We start from the raw sequence: 19219 nt of genomic DNA on the forward strand, positions 1-19219 counted from the left end.
AAATATACTTTTTTTTCCCCTTGTAATTTGTTGTTAGTCTTGTAGCAACTTCTGATCCCCGTGACTTGCGAAAACCTGTGAGTGTGTGGAAGTGGTTTAGGTATTCTTTGTGTATCGCCATGGAATGATCCAATGGTGAACAGAATGGTTCAGTTTTGGCAGCCCTAATATCACATATAGGTTTTAACTCAATTGATTTAGCAAATTGTAATTGCTTCCTTCCCTGACTACAACTCTTCCCTAGATACTTTCTGAAGAACCATAGAATACGAACTGTAAAGAATTTACAGGGCAAAGTTTTAATACAGCCACCCACTTTACTGACAAAGCTACCTACCATTAGGGCTGTGCCATTGACAGATTTTTAGTATTGCTTTACAGTTGAAGAATTTACCTTGGTGGCTGGTATTACTTTCTGGGAAAATTTAAATATTTAAAATAATAGTGTGTGTGTGAATGACACTTTTGCATTTTATTATTAGTGTTACAAACCTATGCTTTCAGTTATGTTGTGTGTGGAGGTTCCAAAAATACCAACATATTTACTTTGGCCGACTTTAATGACGATCGCATCGGAAATGCAATGTTTATTATTGGTTGTAAAAACAATTCTTAAATGTTAGCCTAATAGTCTGATCACATCAAAGTGTTGAAGCCCATGACACGATGCTTTTCTATCATAACAATCCTAAATACTAAAACAAAAATAAGACGTACACCTATCCAAATGTCTTGCACAATAATTTTTTTGTTTTTTTTGCAGCTGCAGGTTATTAAGCACAGCTTTATATACGATTATTTAGAAACCCTGGTTTGTGCACTTACTATTTGTGACCAGAGTCTTCCACCCAGTATCTTAATGTTTGCCATCTTCCTCTTCTTGCTTTCAGGTCATCTACTTAAAGAAAACTCCAGAAGAAGCTTACAGAGCCCTGGTGTCTGGGTCCAATGCTTCATATCTACCTTTCAGGTAAAGCACTTCAGGCTGCCCTCCATAATACTGTTGGAACATGAGTCTGTCTTTTTGGAAACTGAATTAGAGAATGGATTCGGAGGGGTGCTGTTGGAGGCGATTTAGGAAACCAGTCTGAGGAGTTCCTGCAGTGGCTGGTGGTGAACTGTGTGAATTGACTCTACAAGGAGAGTGACGTTGGCCCAAAGACTTAAGCTGTGACACATTTGGCATTCCTTAACCAGAGACTGGCCAGCTCCACTGAGACTTATGTTTTGCTATTCCAAGCTGGTCTCTCATTTACACAGCACTGACACATGTTTTTCTTGGCTGACACCTTAAGGTGTTAAAGATTTGAAAACTGGCTGGACTTCGGACCTCAGTGGAGGTCCCCTTTACGATTCCTTTATGGAGGCTTTGAAGCGCCATTACTACCAACCCTTCACTGCTAGCACAATCCAGTGTTCAGAAACCCAGTGTGTAAGGCCAAGGTAGCTTCCTCATATCATGCCACTGACCTCACTTCCTCCTTTAGTATAAAGATTGCAAATTAGCCCTCCCTTCCCAGCATGCCTTTCTTCAACTCCTCCATCTTCCCCAATTCTGCTCTCACACCTGCCTGGCAGCTTTCCTAATCTGGAGGGGTGTGCTCTGAGTTGGCCATGTAGACGAGGTGGTCAATGTTTCCCTTGGGAGTTTTGAGCCAGCAATTACTTTTGCATTCTTAACCAATGAAATGTAGCCTGTTAAATTGCTCGCTGTGGTCTGTATATCTCTTGAACTTGCTAATGGGGCATTGCACGTAACGTGCATAATGAGCTAAGACGTGGCAGATAAGGACCTTAATTAACTAGTACTGTAAAGATGGAGTAGAGATTAGTAGACAAAAGCATTAGAAGAAACGTGAAGCATGTTGGCTTGTGCAAGAGTTTTGGAATTAGAAGTTTATTGGTGACCGTTGACTTTATTCCACTCTTGATTTAAATGTGTACATTAATTGTATATTTGGGATTAGTTTATTCTTTATATTATTAGCCCATAGGGCAAGTGCCACAGCATAACAGAAAGCAGTCTTGGAAAAATAAGTTTTAAAGCAATAACATGAACATAATTGCCAAGTAAAGTGTAGCTTACATAAACCTTCATGTTTTTATATTGTATTTGTGGCAGATAATGACTGGATGTACTCGGGGGGGGGGGGGGGGGGAATTTCTCCAAGTATTTTATTTACCCCCTAGAGCAAAATGTTATCTTCATTTTCTGAAGTGAATTGTAAGGTTTTATGAAAAATATCTAGCTGTATATAGAGTTTAACCCTATGGATATTTGTATTGAATTATCAAACGGTTAAAGTGTTTAAAACAAATAATAAATGTTGTGATTTCCATTTTCTATCTCCTGCTCTCCCTTTCATGTAAACATTCTGCATGTCTGTCTTTAAAACTAATATTTCATCAGGCCTTGTCGTCATTAGGATATTCCCTTAATCCTACTTACTGGAAGAAAATGGCTGCACCGCTGTGGGTCAATGAAATTAATGAGATTGAACTACGCATTTAGAAAGTGTTATCTCTGCATAGTAATTGGAATTGGCACTAATAACTGATCCTTATTGTTAACCAGTATCCGTCCCATTCCACGTCATCTCGGTAAAGCACATATTTTGTTCTTGAAGGTGATGTTAATTTGTTTGTAATGAGTTAGAAATGGCTGATAAGGGGCTTGATCTTTACAAATTGGTAAATGGTTTACTCATTAGTAATACCAGCAGTTTGAATTCCCTTTTATTACAGTTTCCTGTATTGGAGATATAAGTGAAGATGAGTGAGAAGCAGAAAGTATTCAACAGTACAATTGTTTACTAGACTTCCTGTGACAGTCTCACTCTCCCTTCGTACCACAAGTAAAGCACATTAGGAAAAGGGGGCAGACTTCTTCAGCCCTGCTAATAAAGAGGTGGAACTTGGGAAGCAATATTGAGGTAATGCGTGGTGTAAGTACAGTGTTAGACATGGTAAAAGTGCCAAATTACTGTTCAAAGAGGCAATGTTTAACTTTAATAAGCGAATGCCCCTCACACCCCTGGCAATGCTTTTCTAGGAAGTCTGCATTTCCTATATGTTACATTTGAGTTACATACTTCCTAGATTTAAATTTGTGCAACTGGCTCGAAGAGATACTGGCAGTTCTGAGTGGTTAGATTCTCTAAAGCCCCACCCCAGTTTAAGTCGGTTGAATGTGGGCATTTTGCTGGGTTCCCTTTGGTTTCTCTCCCATTACCTTCCAGCACAACAACTACAACAAAGTCTGGTGCAATATCGACCCCTTGTGCAGGAATCATTGGTAGCTGGTAGAGGCATGGCTGTGTCCATGAGCTGTAGAAAGGAAAGCTAATTCAGAGATTACATACATACAGCCCCCCCTGGATTGGGTCTGGATTGGGTTTGTTGTTCTGGGTGAAGAATGGGAAGTCCATTATGAAGAAAGCTTGACAACACAGTGAGCCCATGATGCGTTCAAATTTAAGATGCTGAAGTACATAAGTGCTCCATTTGAGCACCCATCGTCAACGGCTATTTTTGTCACGTATAGAAAACTACTTTTTTTTTCTTCTTGCCATTCTCTTTCTTCTGCTTTTAAAAAGAAAGCTGTCTCTCAATAAGATCAGTATCAGGTGATGGTTTCTAACTGATGTTGTCAATCTGTATAAATAAAACCTTATTCCAGAAGTCCTGAACTGATAAAACTCTCGCAGAATGCAGGGCAGCTATTAGAAAATCTGTAGTAAAATATTCAAATAAAATCCAGTACCCTGTAGGAAGTAGATCATGTATTCATTTTTCCTCTCCTTTTTACAAATCAATTTATTAAAAACGTGTATAGATGATAATTTATGGTTCTCTAATGAGAGACTGGCTAACATAACATGATGCAGTGTGGCAGAAAGCAAACTCCAATTTCGGGTGGTTGTAATAAATAAAGCCTTCACTTGTAGAGCTGCACAAGCCACTTGACTTATTTATTCCAAATCCGAAATAAGCCAGTCAGAGCAGTGTGAATTCAAGGAGGCAGGAGAGTGTTTGAAGAAATATTGCCTTTGCTTCACTTCATATATATATATATATATATATATAATATATATATATATGTTTTTTCTTCCTGTTTTGTTGAGTTGTACTGTGATGCAATTCCTTGTTCCTAGTGTCTTATAAAAAATGGGAACCTTGTGTGAGCATGAGAAGAATTTCACAAGCTTTACCTTTCAACCAGACCTGGTTCTGGTGGTGGTGGCTTGGGAGTGGAGTTGGTTCTAAACTGCACCTTCTGTGGTTTTTCTGTCCATTTGCCACCCCTGACTAAGGATCACTCGCCTCAATTGCAATCTTGTCTGTGGTTGTCATCGGTGACGCATAAAACACTGAGCAGATTGGCAGAGGGTGTGGGGGGGGCGTGCAGTGCGACAGGTCAGGCAGTGTGTTCACATTCCATTCAGATGCAGATGTATATTTGTCTTCGTTAGCAGCAGTGGAAAATGAAGAGAAAATGATGTGTTCATGCCAATGCCGGGGTACTCTTTGGATCTCGTTCACCACCACCCTAAAAAACATAGGGTTAGAATTTGGTTATTGTGATTGAAGAGGTATTTAATAAGTGGACATCCATGGCCTGCATGGTTAATGACCGCTAATGAAAAGCAAATGTCAACGTCCATTGCGGTGGCTTGGGCAATGCTGGAAATGTCCAACCCTCCACTCTCGTGTGCGCACATGCCCTTTGAATTTGGGTTTGCAACATGAAGGGCCGGGTCAGAAATCCTGAGTTGGTGACATAGGGGTCACAGCTGAGGTTAATCTAGGGCAAGCAGTATGCTGTATTTCTGCTCCGTATTGGCTCAGAATTTTCATATTGGTGCATCCCTAATTGGAATGATAGTGGTCTTCTTTTTTTTTTAGAATTGTTGGATTCTTTTAAAATGTATATATTTTAATTACTATAAATGATCGCATTATAAATTGGACTGCTGTTAATTGAGCATTAACAAAATAGTCTACATCTATTTATAAGATGAACACGCATATGAATAAGCCTAATGGGTTTTAAAATGGACCATCACCTCCTAAATTCCTATAGGCCTAAAGCTTTTTTTTTTCTCCTCGCCCCTTTCCCTTCTGAAATCCTCTAGAATACAGCCAATACTTTCTTATGGTTTTGGTGTTTGCAACCTGGAGCAATGGAGTATTTGCCATCACTTGTTTTTTGAAATTGCAAACATTTGAAATAATGTTTTGATCACCCTTCCATATTGTGCATCTCTCTCTCTCTCCTCTAACAGGACACATTCAAGCACTTAAGAGTGAATTAAACCTTTAAGTTAAAGATGTTAAGATGAGGGTGAGAGCTCCCTTCTGGAAGCTTTGACTTGAACACTATGCTGTCTTGTGTTCAGGTTAATTTCTCACATTGTTGCGTTGCTTTTAATACGGGTCCTTGTGTTTAATGTAAGTTGTACGATTAAGCCAGATCAAGTCCCTTTTGAATAAGTATAATTTATCAAGGCTATCAAAGTCATTTCTACCCAAACTTCCTGTTACCAAACGGGTTTAATTGTTTCCTTTCACTGGATGAATGCAACATTGCTCTGTAGGTCTCAGGATATTGTACAGGTGCCTGGAATCGCGTGAGCCTTTTAAATTAAGCTTTGTCAAACACCCTGCACACACAATAAAGGGGTGAAGCCGACCAAATAATTGTCAATTTAAGTTAATTGAGTTTAAGAAGAAAGACCAGACCCGGTGGCCATTGATGACTGGAGTTTGACGCTCCTGATTCCCCTGACAGGAACAGCTGCACAGCTTAACTTCTCATTCAGCACATTAGGTGTCCTATTATACAACACAGGTTTTTTTGGCACTTGGGCAGCACTGGGTGGGGAGCATGCAGCTACAGGTTAAGAAATCACACACAGCTAAAATCAGTCACATAAGCTTTAATTTAAGCCTGCTGTCTCTGTGTTGCCTGTTGAGTGTTTTACAGGTGCATTTAAATGAGAAGGGATTTCTTGGGTTCAAGACTGTGTCTTCAATAGTCTGTAATTTAAGTAATATTTAGCAAATGTATAAAAGTGTAAATTTTGCTCATATAAATAAAACCTAATAAACAAATACTAATAAATTTAAACCTTTTTCTTCAGTAGAATGTGAATATGAGGGCTGGCTGCTTTCTTGAATGGACCTTGTTGATAGTGTTTTGTGCTTGGCAAGGTTTCTCCTACTCAGTCCTGCACTGAGCACATGGCAGGACTGATAAAACTGCACTGTGGCTGGATCCCTATTCAATGTGCCTGGCAGCCACCTTAAAATAGACTAATTCCTTAAGATTCCTTCCTTGTGAGATTACATTCACGGCCTGATTGTAAGTGGTGTCTGAAGTCACAGAAGTGTTACTGTTTGATGTGCACAGCTCTAATCTGTGTAATTTCTCTGCCGTGTCCAGGATAAGTGTTGTAGCATTAGAAACTTTACAAATGAAGAATTGCGTAGTTGTTTGATAACTATTTAATATTACTATTAACTTGATAGGTATTCAAAAGCTGAATTACTCTTTCTATATTTATCTTTTTAAATGTGTAGTTTTTATAATAGACACCTTTTTTTCTGATATGAGTTTTCTGTGACTAAAACCCACTGTATGAAATGATTCCCAAAGCAGTACAATAAAAAGTCCAAGTTGTCAGGGAAATGTTTTATTGAAATCAAAGTGGTTTTTGGTAAAGCTGCAATCTGTCCATAATGTCTGTGTACTTGCATTTCCCAGGGGTGCAGGGAAACTAACTGTAATCTGTCAGCCTGAAGGCCAGCTCTTGTTTTCAGTGTGTGCTGAGATTTACAGCCTGGAATGGCATCACACTGGGCTATTCATGTCCCAGCTTCTGGGCAAGTCTCAACCTGTTGTCTTTATTGGAGCTGTGAAATGCAAAGTTGGTGCTCTTCGAAACGGGCCTCTCCACGATTTGTATAGATCGGGCCCATACTTCCCTCTCCTCCCTTATGCTAGTTTACTTGGGTTCCGTAGGATTTTTACATGGGTTTAATCTGTTTACCATAGTTTTATAGTGATTTTGGTTATTAGTCTTGGTTAGGACGGGTTAGCTATGTGACATCTGATGAGTGCATTGGTCCTTGTACAACCCTCGTGATAAGAGATTCTGTGTGAATTGTGCATTTCTGAAAAGGATTGCTTTGGAATCGTTGCACTTGAGTTGCTGAGTCGCAACGTGTCAACTTGTTCCCAAGTAACAGGTCAGTCAGTTTAACCTACAATCTGAAGCCCAGTCTGTAGTGCTATACAAGTACCTTGTCCACCGTTCAAATTTAATTGGCTCTTCTGGCCTTCAATCATTTTGTCACATAAATCATTTAGCTTTCTAACTTATCTGCATCAGTTATTTTGCCCGGGAGGAGGGGGTATTTTTATTTTATTAGGAACACGTTTTAAGGGCACTTTATGAAATAAAAATGGATTGATTATCACAGAATCTCAGATTGCAGGCAGTTGTTTTGTTTACGAACCCCCAAGTCCCCATCTCCCCTTGACCTTCTTCCTTCACTTGCTGCTCAAGCCCATGAAAGCCTCCTGCCCACTGCACTTGGCACTTTCCTGACATTGTTTTAATTGGCGCTTTTGGTCAATGATTTTAATCAACAGTGATTGTTGAGAGCTGAAGAAAGCGAGATCCAAACTCCAGTGTTTCATCTTGGTTATTCTCCAGCATGGGATTAATGGAGTTCTGTGCTGTTGATTTATCTATCTCTCTCTCTCTCTCTCTCTCTCTCCCTAATTAGAGCATTATTATTTGGGGCAGAATGTGATGGGAGCCAGTGGGCCCCAGTTGAATCCACTGGCCGAGGGGCCTGGCCTTCACAACTGAACACAACACAAGGGCACTTCTTGCTCCTTTTCCCTGCTCTGCTGGAGCCCTGTCACCAATGTTTAGACTCATTTTCTGGGCAGCCGGGTACTAGTAGAGAAACTTTCTAATTGAAAATGATGTAAAAATTAAAGAACCACAACAAAAAAAGGAATTTAATCGAAGAGACGAGTTGTAGGGAAAAGGCGAAGAAACGGCCATGTAAGTTTCAGTCGAGGACAAAATAAGGTCAGGGCAGTTGGTGGAACAGATTGATGTATATAAAAATTATAACAACAACAGCGAGTTATAGCTTAGAAAGTGTGCACACCTCAGAATTTGAGGTTAGTGATTCAGTTGTTCATCCAACTCCACTTCATATTGCAATCAAATTCCACTTGATTGGACTGAGTTAACACAGGGTCATTGGTTTGGTGTTGTGCATGGCTTTCTCTGTGCCTATATGAAAAATATATAACTGAGGTTGAACATTATATGGGAGGTTTTATTCAAATCCGTACAGCACATTGACGGCCTTTTTAAATTCAGACCCTTGAAGCTTTAGGCTTCGTCTTTAGGCTGAGATTTCTGGACCTTAACTTTAATAATGTCTTCTGTATTTTGTGCTAGATAAACTCTTGTTACATGATTTTGAACCAGTCTTATTTTAATTAGTGCTTTAGTCTCTTCAGCAGAGACTAGGGCATTTCAAGTTGCATATAAAAACGGTAAACAAATTAACATGGGGAACTTCATCTTGGCACATTCAGCATGTTAATTGGTTTTAAACGCGATTGTCTATGTTTGCAAAACTCAGTCCAATAAGGACTTGCATTGGGCCCCGGGAATGAGTGGCCGAGGTTGATACTCTGTTGGCAGCGGTTGTTTCTTGGGCTAAAGGACCTCATTATTCTCTCTTTAGGAGCACTGACCCGTCTGTCCTCTTGCCACAGCGCCTGTATTGTCTGCTTGGGTTTCATGGCCTCCTGGAGGTTACCATGGTAACCAGTTTCTCTTCCTCTCCCTCCCAATAGAATGTTCGATCGCCTACAAACTAACCCTCCTCCTTTCAAACTTCACTTCTTGTTCTGTAACAACCCCCACCCCATCCTACCCCCCTACCAAACCAATTTGTTTTCAGCCTTGTGAGAAGCCCCATGTGTCTACAATAGCCAATCCATAAGTGACACGAGTTCATGGTATGTAAACTGTAAAGCTACCCGGTCAAAAGCACATTCCTTGGGCCTCCTGAGGGGCTTATCCACTGAAAGGCTCTCTTGACTTGCAAGATGAGCCCTGAAACCCAGGGGTCACCAGTAAAATGGTTTGATAAGAATTACATGTTATTGTACATGTATGCTGCTCAGATGTTAAAGTTCAGTGTTGAATTTGATTTGTCTTAGGAGAAAGATGCATCAGACCTATAATTAAGTGTAATTAGATGTAAATGTTTACAGAAAATAAACATTTTTGTTATGTAGTGGTTTGTTTCTTCCTACTATATAATCGTTTTGTTTATGATGTCTTTGTTGGCGTTTTGTTGCCTTACCCTGTCCAATTGATTGATTTAAGAAGATTAAAGGTGTGGCCAAATTAGGGATTATGTCAATTGTACAGGGCAGTTCAACTGAAATAATAACTATAACCATTTTTATGTTATTTTAAATAATTGGTAGTGATTTTCTGATGTCCCTGTTATTCCAGTTACTCTTGAGTTAGTTTTGAAAAAGAAATGGAGAAAAACAAAAAAAGGATTAGCTTTCCATGTTACGTAAATGTGCTTTACCTTAAGTGATCAGTGTGTTGGGTTTTAATCTGGCACTCAAAGAGGGGAGTTTTAATCTTTCATTCTAACTTGAGATGCTCTCGTGTGAGCAACCAAGGAAGGTGTGTGTGTTAAGGGGTGGGGTGAGTCTGCTCATTATATGTGGTGTTATAAATGAAGCAGATTTTGGCCTCTTTGAAAATGCGAGTCATTGTGGAAGCTGGTGAGAGCTCAGTTTGCTTTCACTAATCCGAGGCTTTATATAGCTGTGGTTAGGTAAGAGATGAGTGAAGTGCTGAAAAGCTGAAACAAAGGGTCCTGGCTAGAGTGCAGTGGTTCACACTAGTGTTCTTCAGCAATAAGTGTTTGCAATTTCACTGGCACATCCTAACTCTCCTAAAAATGGCCCTTTCTTGCTCTTGTTGTAAAGATAACTGTAACAATCAAAAGATGCATTTTTTGGTTATTTGCCACTGCCAAACTCCTTATCCTTTATATGGATGGCCTTGGTGCTGGCACCAGATTGAGTGGGTTTCAGCGACCCACTTTTAATGTGTTATTGCAAAGATTACTGTAAAATGGGTGTTTGCAGAAGATCTGATATATTGAAGTTTATTGTTATTAAATGTTTTTTTTTTAAATTAGTTTTTATTTATTGGGTACACATTAAGTACTTTTTTTCAAGATGTTACATTGTCTAAATTCAACTACAAGACATTTGCTGTCGCTGTTTCTTTCTTAGGGTTTGTGTGTTTGTTTGTATTTGTGAGAGGAGGGTTTATCCTGACACAACCTGCTGCTCTATTTTTACAATGCCCCTGTTAAGCCACTGCTTAAGCCACTGGTCTCAATCTGTGGTCCACAGATCTCTGGGTCCTCGCCTCTGGTCCATAGGTGTCCCCAGAAAAGCCTGAAATCCTTTCACCCCCTAAAAGAGGATTTTTATTTTACTGTGCCTATTGTATATTTAAATTCTGATCTATACCCCCCAAAAAGCTGTGATTTTAATCTAAAGTAATCTTCCTATTGAAGATCAAAACCAGAATGCATTTTAGTGTGTGTGTGTGTGTGTGTGTGTGTGTGTAATGTCACTCCTTTTCAGTTATAAATTAACACGGTTAAACACAATTTTTGCCAACTATATTTTATGAATGGAGTGTGTAACCAAGTGTGCTACTGCAACAATTATTAACCTACCTTTTGCATTTCCTATACTTTGAAGACAAGGGTAAAGAAAGGCAAAGCTTTTGCACAATATTAATATAGAAATCCATTCCATTCTGGCAGAGGCAACTTGTGATGGCAAATGGGACTATGTTTAGCTGTTGAAACAACCATTTTCCCCCTTTGTAGACTTTGGTGATGATCAGTTCATAATTATTTAAACATCTTGTTTACTTTTATCTGCATATAAGTCAATCATGTCTCTTTGATTTAATCCCAGCCTAAATCAGTTTGATACACCTGCTAATAACAAGTTACAGACCTTCAAGTACAGGGATATCATTTGCAGTTAGCTGGCAGGTAAAAGTTTTGATTTAATCCCAGCCTTAATCAACAAGCAGCCTTGGGCTCCAGTAACAGAAATTGGTTGTGGCACAGGGAAAGTGGAGGTAGCCATATTCATAATCCTGAAGGTAGGTTGTCCTTGGTTGGATCAGTCTGGTCGACTATCTAAATCATGTGCTTTTGTCACAAGGGTCAAAAGAAGTTAGTTGTGAAGCAATTTTCATAAATCTTATAATGGTTATGTTAAGAAACCATCCTGGTTTTAGAGTACATTTAAAAGGTACTGTGCATTCACTTTCTGTGCTTTCTATAAATTGTTGTAAAATGAATCTTCAGAATTCACATTTTGCACCATTGCAAATTTTGGTTTTTCATATTAGTCATCTGCTGGCTTTCTCATCAACAGGAAGTAATCTAAATATAAATATATAAAACCACAAACTAAATCAGATTTGAGCAGTGACAATGGGAGAACTTTTTCCCCTTGAAACATGATGTATATAATCATTTCTTTAAATTTGATTAAAGATATGGTCATGACACGTTGTAGTTTATATATAAAGAATAACACCATGTAGAACAATGTTTTTGTTTGGTTTATGCAGACTGCATTTAAGAATCAAGCTTATAGTATACCAGTGAAGCCTTGTATTGTACAATTGTTTTTAATCCTTGGTAAAATTAAAGTTAAATAGAAATAAAAAATGTAATGTAACACCAGACAAATTACTCGCTATTGCCATCTTAGCCTTAGAGCAGTGCTGTAGTGTTGAGTGGATAATTATGAAATGTAACACTGCCCTCCATTCTATGCTGGGGAAGCAGAGCAGTGCTTCACTCGCTGAAGTGATTTGAAGGAAGCCGACATGCCATTCGGACACTTCTTAACGGACCTGTATAACTTGACTGCAGCTCTCCCATTAACCCTCTGACGTAAGACTTGTTGACACCCGGGAGAAAGAAAGGAAAGAAAAAAAACCACAACAAAAAAAAGACCGAAAGCAATATCCTGAATAAAAGGTGGGGAAAACCAGAAAGCTGAAGAAAATGGGTGTGGGAGAGAGTTATTTAAAGACTGAACCAAATTGCCTCCTCCGCCTTAAGAATCTTGAGCTCATTTTGCTTTGTGTGCATGAGATTATCAAGGCTTTGGGCGTCTTGCGTAATGATAGTGTGACACTTGTGGTTTGTGAACTGCAAGTTCACACTGTATTTTAAGGGGTGATTATTGTTAATTGTAGTGTTAAAATATTTTATTTTGGCAGATAGTGAGCAATTTATTCCTTCATTGTTACTGTAGTTTGACAATTGTTAGGCCTTGAAATCAATGGTTGTGTTTATTAAGGGTGTCTGCTCACAGCGAAAGGTGTTTTGTGAGTGAATGTGTTGCCAAGCTGTTAAGAATTGAGTCAGGTTACAGGTATAGGTAATTGGAAGCCCTCATAAATGAAGACCAAGCTACATCATAAATAACTAAATATAGGCTGTGTATCTTTAGCAGCTCTACCTATTTACAGTTTTGGCTGTTGCAAGAAGAGTTTTATTTGATTAAGCGAATCTATCTTAGGAAAGCAGTGTGTGTGTGTGTGTGTGTGTGTGTGTGTGTGTGTGTGTGTGTGTGACCTTAAGCATTTAAGAAGGGAGAGTAAAGGTAGCTTTAAATCATTGTATGAGAGATGGACCCTCTCCATATGCCATTATTAAACCAAATGAGCTTGAATTATTGCAGCCTGGTAAAAACAAAAGTCAATTTCGAAATTAAAGTGAACCTTAAACTTGATGTTCATGATCCTGTGTGTGTTGAGAGAGATGTCCATCACCCTGCCATTGAAGGAAAAGATAGACCTAACAGAGCTAACTGATCCCATCTGCATTTGATAGATGTTGAATGATAAACTGGTATTGTAACTTGGCTGTCTTTGTATGGGGGCACTGAGGCCCTCTTAGTTTACAGGCATGGAAAAGTTTTTTTGTTTTTTTTTTTTATAATGGTGATGTTGGCCATTGTTTTAATGGCCTTCAGCTTATTCTGTAGTCAACCGATTTTAGTGTCCGAGATGACAGGTGGACATCTGCCCTTGAAAGACACTTAGATTCATCTCCATTCTTTTGTTGCTAAAGTGGTTTCCGTCTCTTGGCAATTCTGTTACTGTTGCCCAATCTTGTGCTTGCTTACACTAGCACATTCATAGCACTTTATCTGTAGTTTTTTGTTCTTTCCTGTAGAAAAAAATGTATCTGTCCCGATTTCATGGAAAGGCCATTATTGGAAATCTGGATGTGCCAAAGATGAGGTGCCAGGACCTATGTTGGGATCTGTACAGAATTCTTGTCATGAGCTATTTTCTATAAATTGTATTTGGTTACATGTGGGTTTTTGTGAGCCATGGCTGAAATCCCTTCTAAGCCGCACTCTGGCTTCCTTCCCAAGGTTCTCGCCTCCCTCCCCTTGTGTCCAGCTGTTGAGGAGATTTGGCACATGACTTTGAGTGCAGGTTTTCAGCAAGGGGAAAAACTCTGTTAGCCTGTCACACACATGCAGATGTATACTCATGCATATTTCTTGGAGGAAATTAACCTGTGTAGTAAATGTCTTATAGCAGACCTCTTTATCCAGGGCATCTGGCATGATATTCCAAACATACAATGTATTGTAACAACATAACTATTACAAAATTATCTACAGGTGTAGCAGTAACATTGACAATGAGAAGTATAAATAGGTATGATTTACTGAATACCCGGAACAAGATAAGAATATTTAGTGGGATATTTTGTCAGTTACCATGACAAAATGTATAGTGGACACTATTGTCCGTTGAAGAGTCTAATTTATATTCAAATCCCTATGTTTGATAAACTGGCAACATTTGAGCCTACAGCATTTTTGATTTGGGGAAATAAAATTTGGTGTGCAAAGTCCACAAGTATCCACAAGTATAGAATGTGGCATGTCCATAAAACTACAGAAGTGTAAAGAAGCCTAATTTTTTATGCACAACATTCTCAACCAGATTTTCCAGACTGGTTATAATTCACTTCCTGTTTTTAACGCTGGAGGTGTGATGACACCCTTTCAGCTCGAACTGTGCCATACAGCATTTTATACATAATAATAAGCCACATGTTTGAGATCTGTCTTGGCATGGGAGAAGTAGCAACCGTCTGCCTTTGACATCATTCCTTTCATACCATGTGTGTATAGATGGAGATCAGGTGTAAGGGAGGAGAAATCAACTGACATCCTCATTCTTTGCAATCTTGTTTCGTTTGGCAGTTAAACTGGTCCACACACAGACCGCAATGCATTCTGCAAATTCCTGTAATGTCCCCTTTTAGTTTCTCATGTTCTTTAAAGGAGCAGCATTTTTACAATGTAAATTGCTCAGATTCAGCAACAAACAAGGCATATAAAAACAAGGGGTCGTTCTAAATAAGGTAATGGATATCAATATTTGGATCTCCATAAGCTTTTAAAATGCATGCCAGTAATTTCTCGTTTGCCTCTTGACAATTTTTTAAGCATCTCTAATAAGTTCAATGCACTGCCACCTTTCCCCCCCCGAGTTTCTACTTGGCATTCAGGGAGACCGCGTTTTCTATAAAAATGCAAAGCCGATCCAGGGATGACATTGGCATCGCCGTATTAAAGTCTGAAAACCCCATCCACGTTGTGCCATCCAAGAATATCGTGCTGTGCTTCCCTAGAAAATGGGATTCGTGTTGGATGTATGATCTATTTAAGATAGGCCAAGATTGCAGGTGTACCTTTCCCAGCCTCTGACCCCATGACCGCCCCCTCATGCCCCAGGCATCGTCTCGGAGACGGTGCAGACGATGGTTCCCCACAGTGTGGACTGGGCAGGGACTAAGGCTAGTCCTCACCCTTGCAGCATTGCCTGTTCTTGGCAGCTGATGAAAGCAAAGCTCCCTTGCCTTGGCAGTGGCTAGGCAGATTGCACAGGAAGCACTAAATCCCAAACAATAAAATTACATGCATATGCATGCTGTAATTTACTAATAACCTGGAGCAAGATCTGGGAATTAATTGTGGCTGTAACCTGACCTATTTTTATCTTTTTAAAATGCCAATGTAAGTGTGTGCAATAAAACTCTATTACCAAATGTACTGCATTACTGAATGCTGCAAAACTGATCAAAATGTCTTCGGTGGTGCATGAAAAGTTTTGGACACTGTTCCCTTTGAACTTCTGCCTTACTCTCCCACCTTTTGCTATCTAGGTATACACACCTGCGATTAGTCACAATGTTCTTATCACACAGTGTTCTTTGCACTTCTATCAATGCATTTTAACTGAGTAAGTGCAGGCTCCTGCTGGAAAGAAAATACCTTAAAGATATATTGTCTCTCTCCAGGACTAGAGTCTGACACCCCTGTTCTAGGCTATGATTAGAAGACACAATGCCTCACCTTTTTAAGCCACGAGAGATTTTCCATCACTGATAATTAGGCTTTTGCACAGACCCTTGCCATAAAATCACTTTGCTACTGGCAGTACCGAATGGTCCAAAACACAACTGCATCTGCTGCCGCTTGTTACCCTTGCACTAGAGCAGGGGGTCCCAGATTTGAATGCGTGCAGGGCCAATTACCAGGTTAGACAGGAGCAGGAGTGCCAAAATAATGTTCATTAACTGACCGAGGCCTATATATTTGGAGTGTTCAGGTGTGTTTCATAATGTCTTTGTTACAGCTTATGATTCTTGTCCTATGAAGCAAGTGGCTCTTCATTTAACAGCTTTCATCCTATTTTTCTTGAAATTCTAATCTCTGCTCCACACCACATTGTTTTTCTGAACATTTTGAATCCACACAGACTGGTGTCCCTCACACCCCCACAACACGTGACAGATAGCCTCCTATCGGGGAGAGGGTGTTTGCAACTGTGTTTTGTTCATAAATGGTTCATGTAATTTCCCTTTGCAGGCCAAGCCGCGTGTGGCTGCAGGCCACAGTTTGGGCATCCCTATACCAGAGGCAGAACTTCAAGGAACAGTATGCATTTCAAACTAAAGTATAACAAGAGGCACTCAGCTGAGCATTGTTACTGAGAGCTCACATAGCGCAAGAAGAACATGGTTCTCACAAGCTGGTGTTGTAGCTGTGCTTCTTCCAGGATCTTTAAAAGCTGAGTAATATCAGCTATTCTGAATATCAGAATCATATTTCTCCCTATCTTGCGGATCCTGATTTGGATGGTAAATAAAACTGCAGCTTTCCCCCTTCAATCCCAGGAATAAAGGCTCCTGTGCAAAAGTCCCAGACAAGCCTGTTATACAGTGTCTTGTTTGCTGTACGTCACATGGGTTACAATCAATTAACTGGATAGGAACAGTGTTTGTTTATTTACTCTTTCCCTCAATCACACATTGAGGATCCTCCGTTTAAACATCTGCATGGTTAAGTGTCCCAGTTCTTGGTAAATCCGGGAAACGGCACGTATTTCATCAGACCATAATGATCCGTTGTGGTGGATTTAAACTGATTGTTGGGGCTTGACTGTGTTTGGGAACTGTGGTATTGCACAGTCATTTAGCCCAGTGGCTGGCCCCTCAATAGTGTGATTGTGGCAGACTCCTTCATTAAGAGGCTTTGGCAAAGGCAGCTGGGAACAGAGCATGCCTTCTAGTCGCTCTGTGGTATCCGACACAGACATACAAAATATATGGACCTGTATAATGGATGGGTGAATGAATGAATTTTTTTCCCCACCCATTCTAAAACTGTGCTTTTCTACTCGGCCTTCAAAACCCCACCCTGTTAAGCATAAGCATGTCTATTCACCCTCAGGGTCAGTTTAAGGCTCAATTGCATATGTTATTTTCCTTGTTTTCTTTTACCCCTCAGGAATGTAACTGACATCAGATGCCAAATTGGAGAGAGGCACCAAAGTTCTAAAGCATCTTTCTCCTTAATCTCTTTCAGGGATGCATCATTTGGAAATTGCACATACAACCTGACCATTCTTGATTGTTTACAAGGGATCAGGAAGGTAAGGCCAACTAAACACATTTAATTAGACGACATTCTTATTAATCATCATCATTAATTTTCATCCTCTTCTGTATCTTCTTTATGACATACAAGATCTTTCAGAGTTCTGTAATTGTTTGTTAAATCTGTTAATTCAGATTTGCTGCTTTTCCTGAATAATCTTTGATTTGTGTGGACATGGTTTGATTTTACAAGACAACTGACAGAACAGCAAAACATAATTTGCAAGTTTATTTGTAATTGGCACAGTGCTGAATAAAAGTTCAACAACTAGTACTACTTTAGTCAATGTCAGTCCTGTCCTATTATTTAGACTCTGCTGTCTGGCGTATAGTTAACAGGAGTTTCGTTTGCAACACATCGATTCTATGATGGGAATGTATAATACCTCAGCAGCCGCCTGGAGATGGCAGAGCTTGTGTCTGACAGTGACTGTCAAACCTGTCCTGGAGTACCACCTACTCTTCTGTTTTTTGTTCCAACCGAGCTCTCGCTTACTTAAGCGAACCCTTAATTGAAGTAATCTGATTACATTTCACCTTTTAAGTTGTGTAACTGATAAAAAGTTGGTTCCTTAATCATTTCCTTATGAAATTGTATACTTCACTTTAAACCCCTAATTCTAAAAATGAATTACCTATATTGGAGCCTTTTAATTATTAGTTCAGTTAAAGGTTCAATTAAGGCACAGTAGGGTTGCATTAACAACAAAAAGCACATCAAGTTCCATCTCTCAGTTTCCTGGGAGCTGCACATACTTCTGGTATTGTTTCCACCCTGAGCTCTTAAGTAAATAATTCGTTCAATTATGTAATTAACTAAATTAACCTTTTTTCTTCCTCCAGTCTTAAGGTGTTGAGGATTTAAACAGCCCTATTAAGCCTGCTGGGCTGTGGCTCTCCAGGACTGCAGTTGAGTGCTGCTGTCTTAAATGTACACAAGAAACTTTTGAAAATAAGGGAGGGACACATAAGGAACAATGCAATGAAATGGCAATCATGTTAACCATGTATTGAAAGGCGAATTATAACAATTACACCGAAAAATGTATGTGTTGGATGTTCCAAAGAAAACTTCCAGTCTCTTCCACACCTCTTTGTGGTTGTCTAACAGGGGGGCAGGAACTCTCTACTGGAACCTTGACCACTTGCATTAAAACTGAAGTTTGCACAACACTAGTAAAAGTTCATAAACTAGTATATGTAAAAGGCTGCTGTAATTCAGACTTAAGTTATTCAGTATTACTTTTTTTTTTTTTACGCAGTTGATCCCAAGTGCTTCTCATATCAGAGAACTTCTAAGCCCCTCTGAGAACAACTACGGGTCTGAGAAATAGCGTCTGGTACAGCACATACACCCCTCTGCCTTTTTTGGACAGTGCCTGAGGTAGTTTTTAAATGTCATCATATCAAAAGCTTATATGCAGCATAGGTTCTCGGAGAAGCTTTATTACAATTACATTACGAAAATAATAACTTGAAACCAACATTCTGGCCTACGTTTAACAAAATGTCTATGCCTATCAGCAATTCTCAGACACTGAAGCAACACTTCAATAATTCAGACTACATTTTTTTTTTTTTAACTCCTTGTCTGAGTCCCATTTCATATTTAAAAATCATACACTACATTATTTCTGGGCCTTTTTTATGTTTGTATTTGTTTTTTAATGAGTGGTTTCCAAATTTTATGGCAACTTGGAACAAATAAAATAATTCAGATGCAGCGTCTACAACACATTCTCTTTCCCATCTTTAAAGTGCTGGAACTCGAGCAAACTGGTAAATGCAGGTAAAAGGTCAATACAGAACAGGAAATGGAGATGGAGGCATGAAGGAGAGAAAAGGGTTACAGTAGAGATGTCATTCAAATGGGAGTTTTTATTAATAAATGTGTCCTTGTACATTAGTGCAATAGTGATGTAGGTGTCATTTCTGTGCTAAACACAGCTGGGAATCTGTATAGAAATGAAGTGCCCTGGACACTTGTTTGCACAGATAAGGAATGCCTTCTGACAGTTCCTGGTTGTTTTATGTCCTATATTTATTTTATTTATTTGCAACATTTCTA

General features: G+C 39.3%; 1 protein-coding gene across 6 annotated transcripts in view; it reads left to right on the top strand.

Annotated features, from left to right (window-relative positions):
- Nucleotides 1-19219, top strand: part of cdc14ab (cell division cycle 14Ab) — a 67735-nt gene that overhangs the window by 17165 nt on the left and 31351 nt on the right. For 3 of the 6 annotated variants that reach the window (XM_066692570.1, XM_066692568.1, XM_066692572.1), the window contains 3 exons: nucleotides 891-970; nucleotides 16082-16150; nucleotides 17081-17147. In XM_066692570.1, the coding sequence (XP_066548667.1) occupies nucleotides 891-970; nucleotides 16082-16150; nucleotides 17081-17147 (216 nt within the window). The remainder of the gene's footprint in view (nucleotides 1-890; nucleotides 971-16081; nucleotides 16151-17080; nucleotides 17148-19219) is intronic. The other 3 variants (XM_066692571.1, XM_066692569.1, XM_066692573.1) reach the window with 1 other exon arrangement.

Source organism: Amia ocellicauda, chromosome 19, assembly GCF_036373705.1.
Source record: "Amia ocellicauda isolate fAmiCal2 chromosome 19, fAmiCal2.hap1, whole genome shotgun sequence".
NCBI lineage: Eukaryota > Metazoa > Chordata > Actinopteri > Amiiformes > Amiidae > Amia > Amia ocellicauda.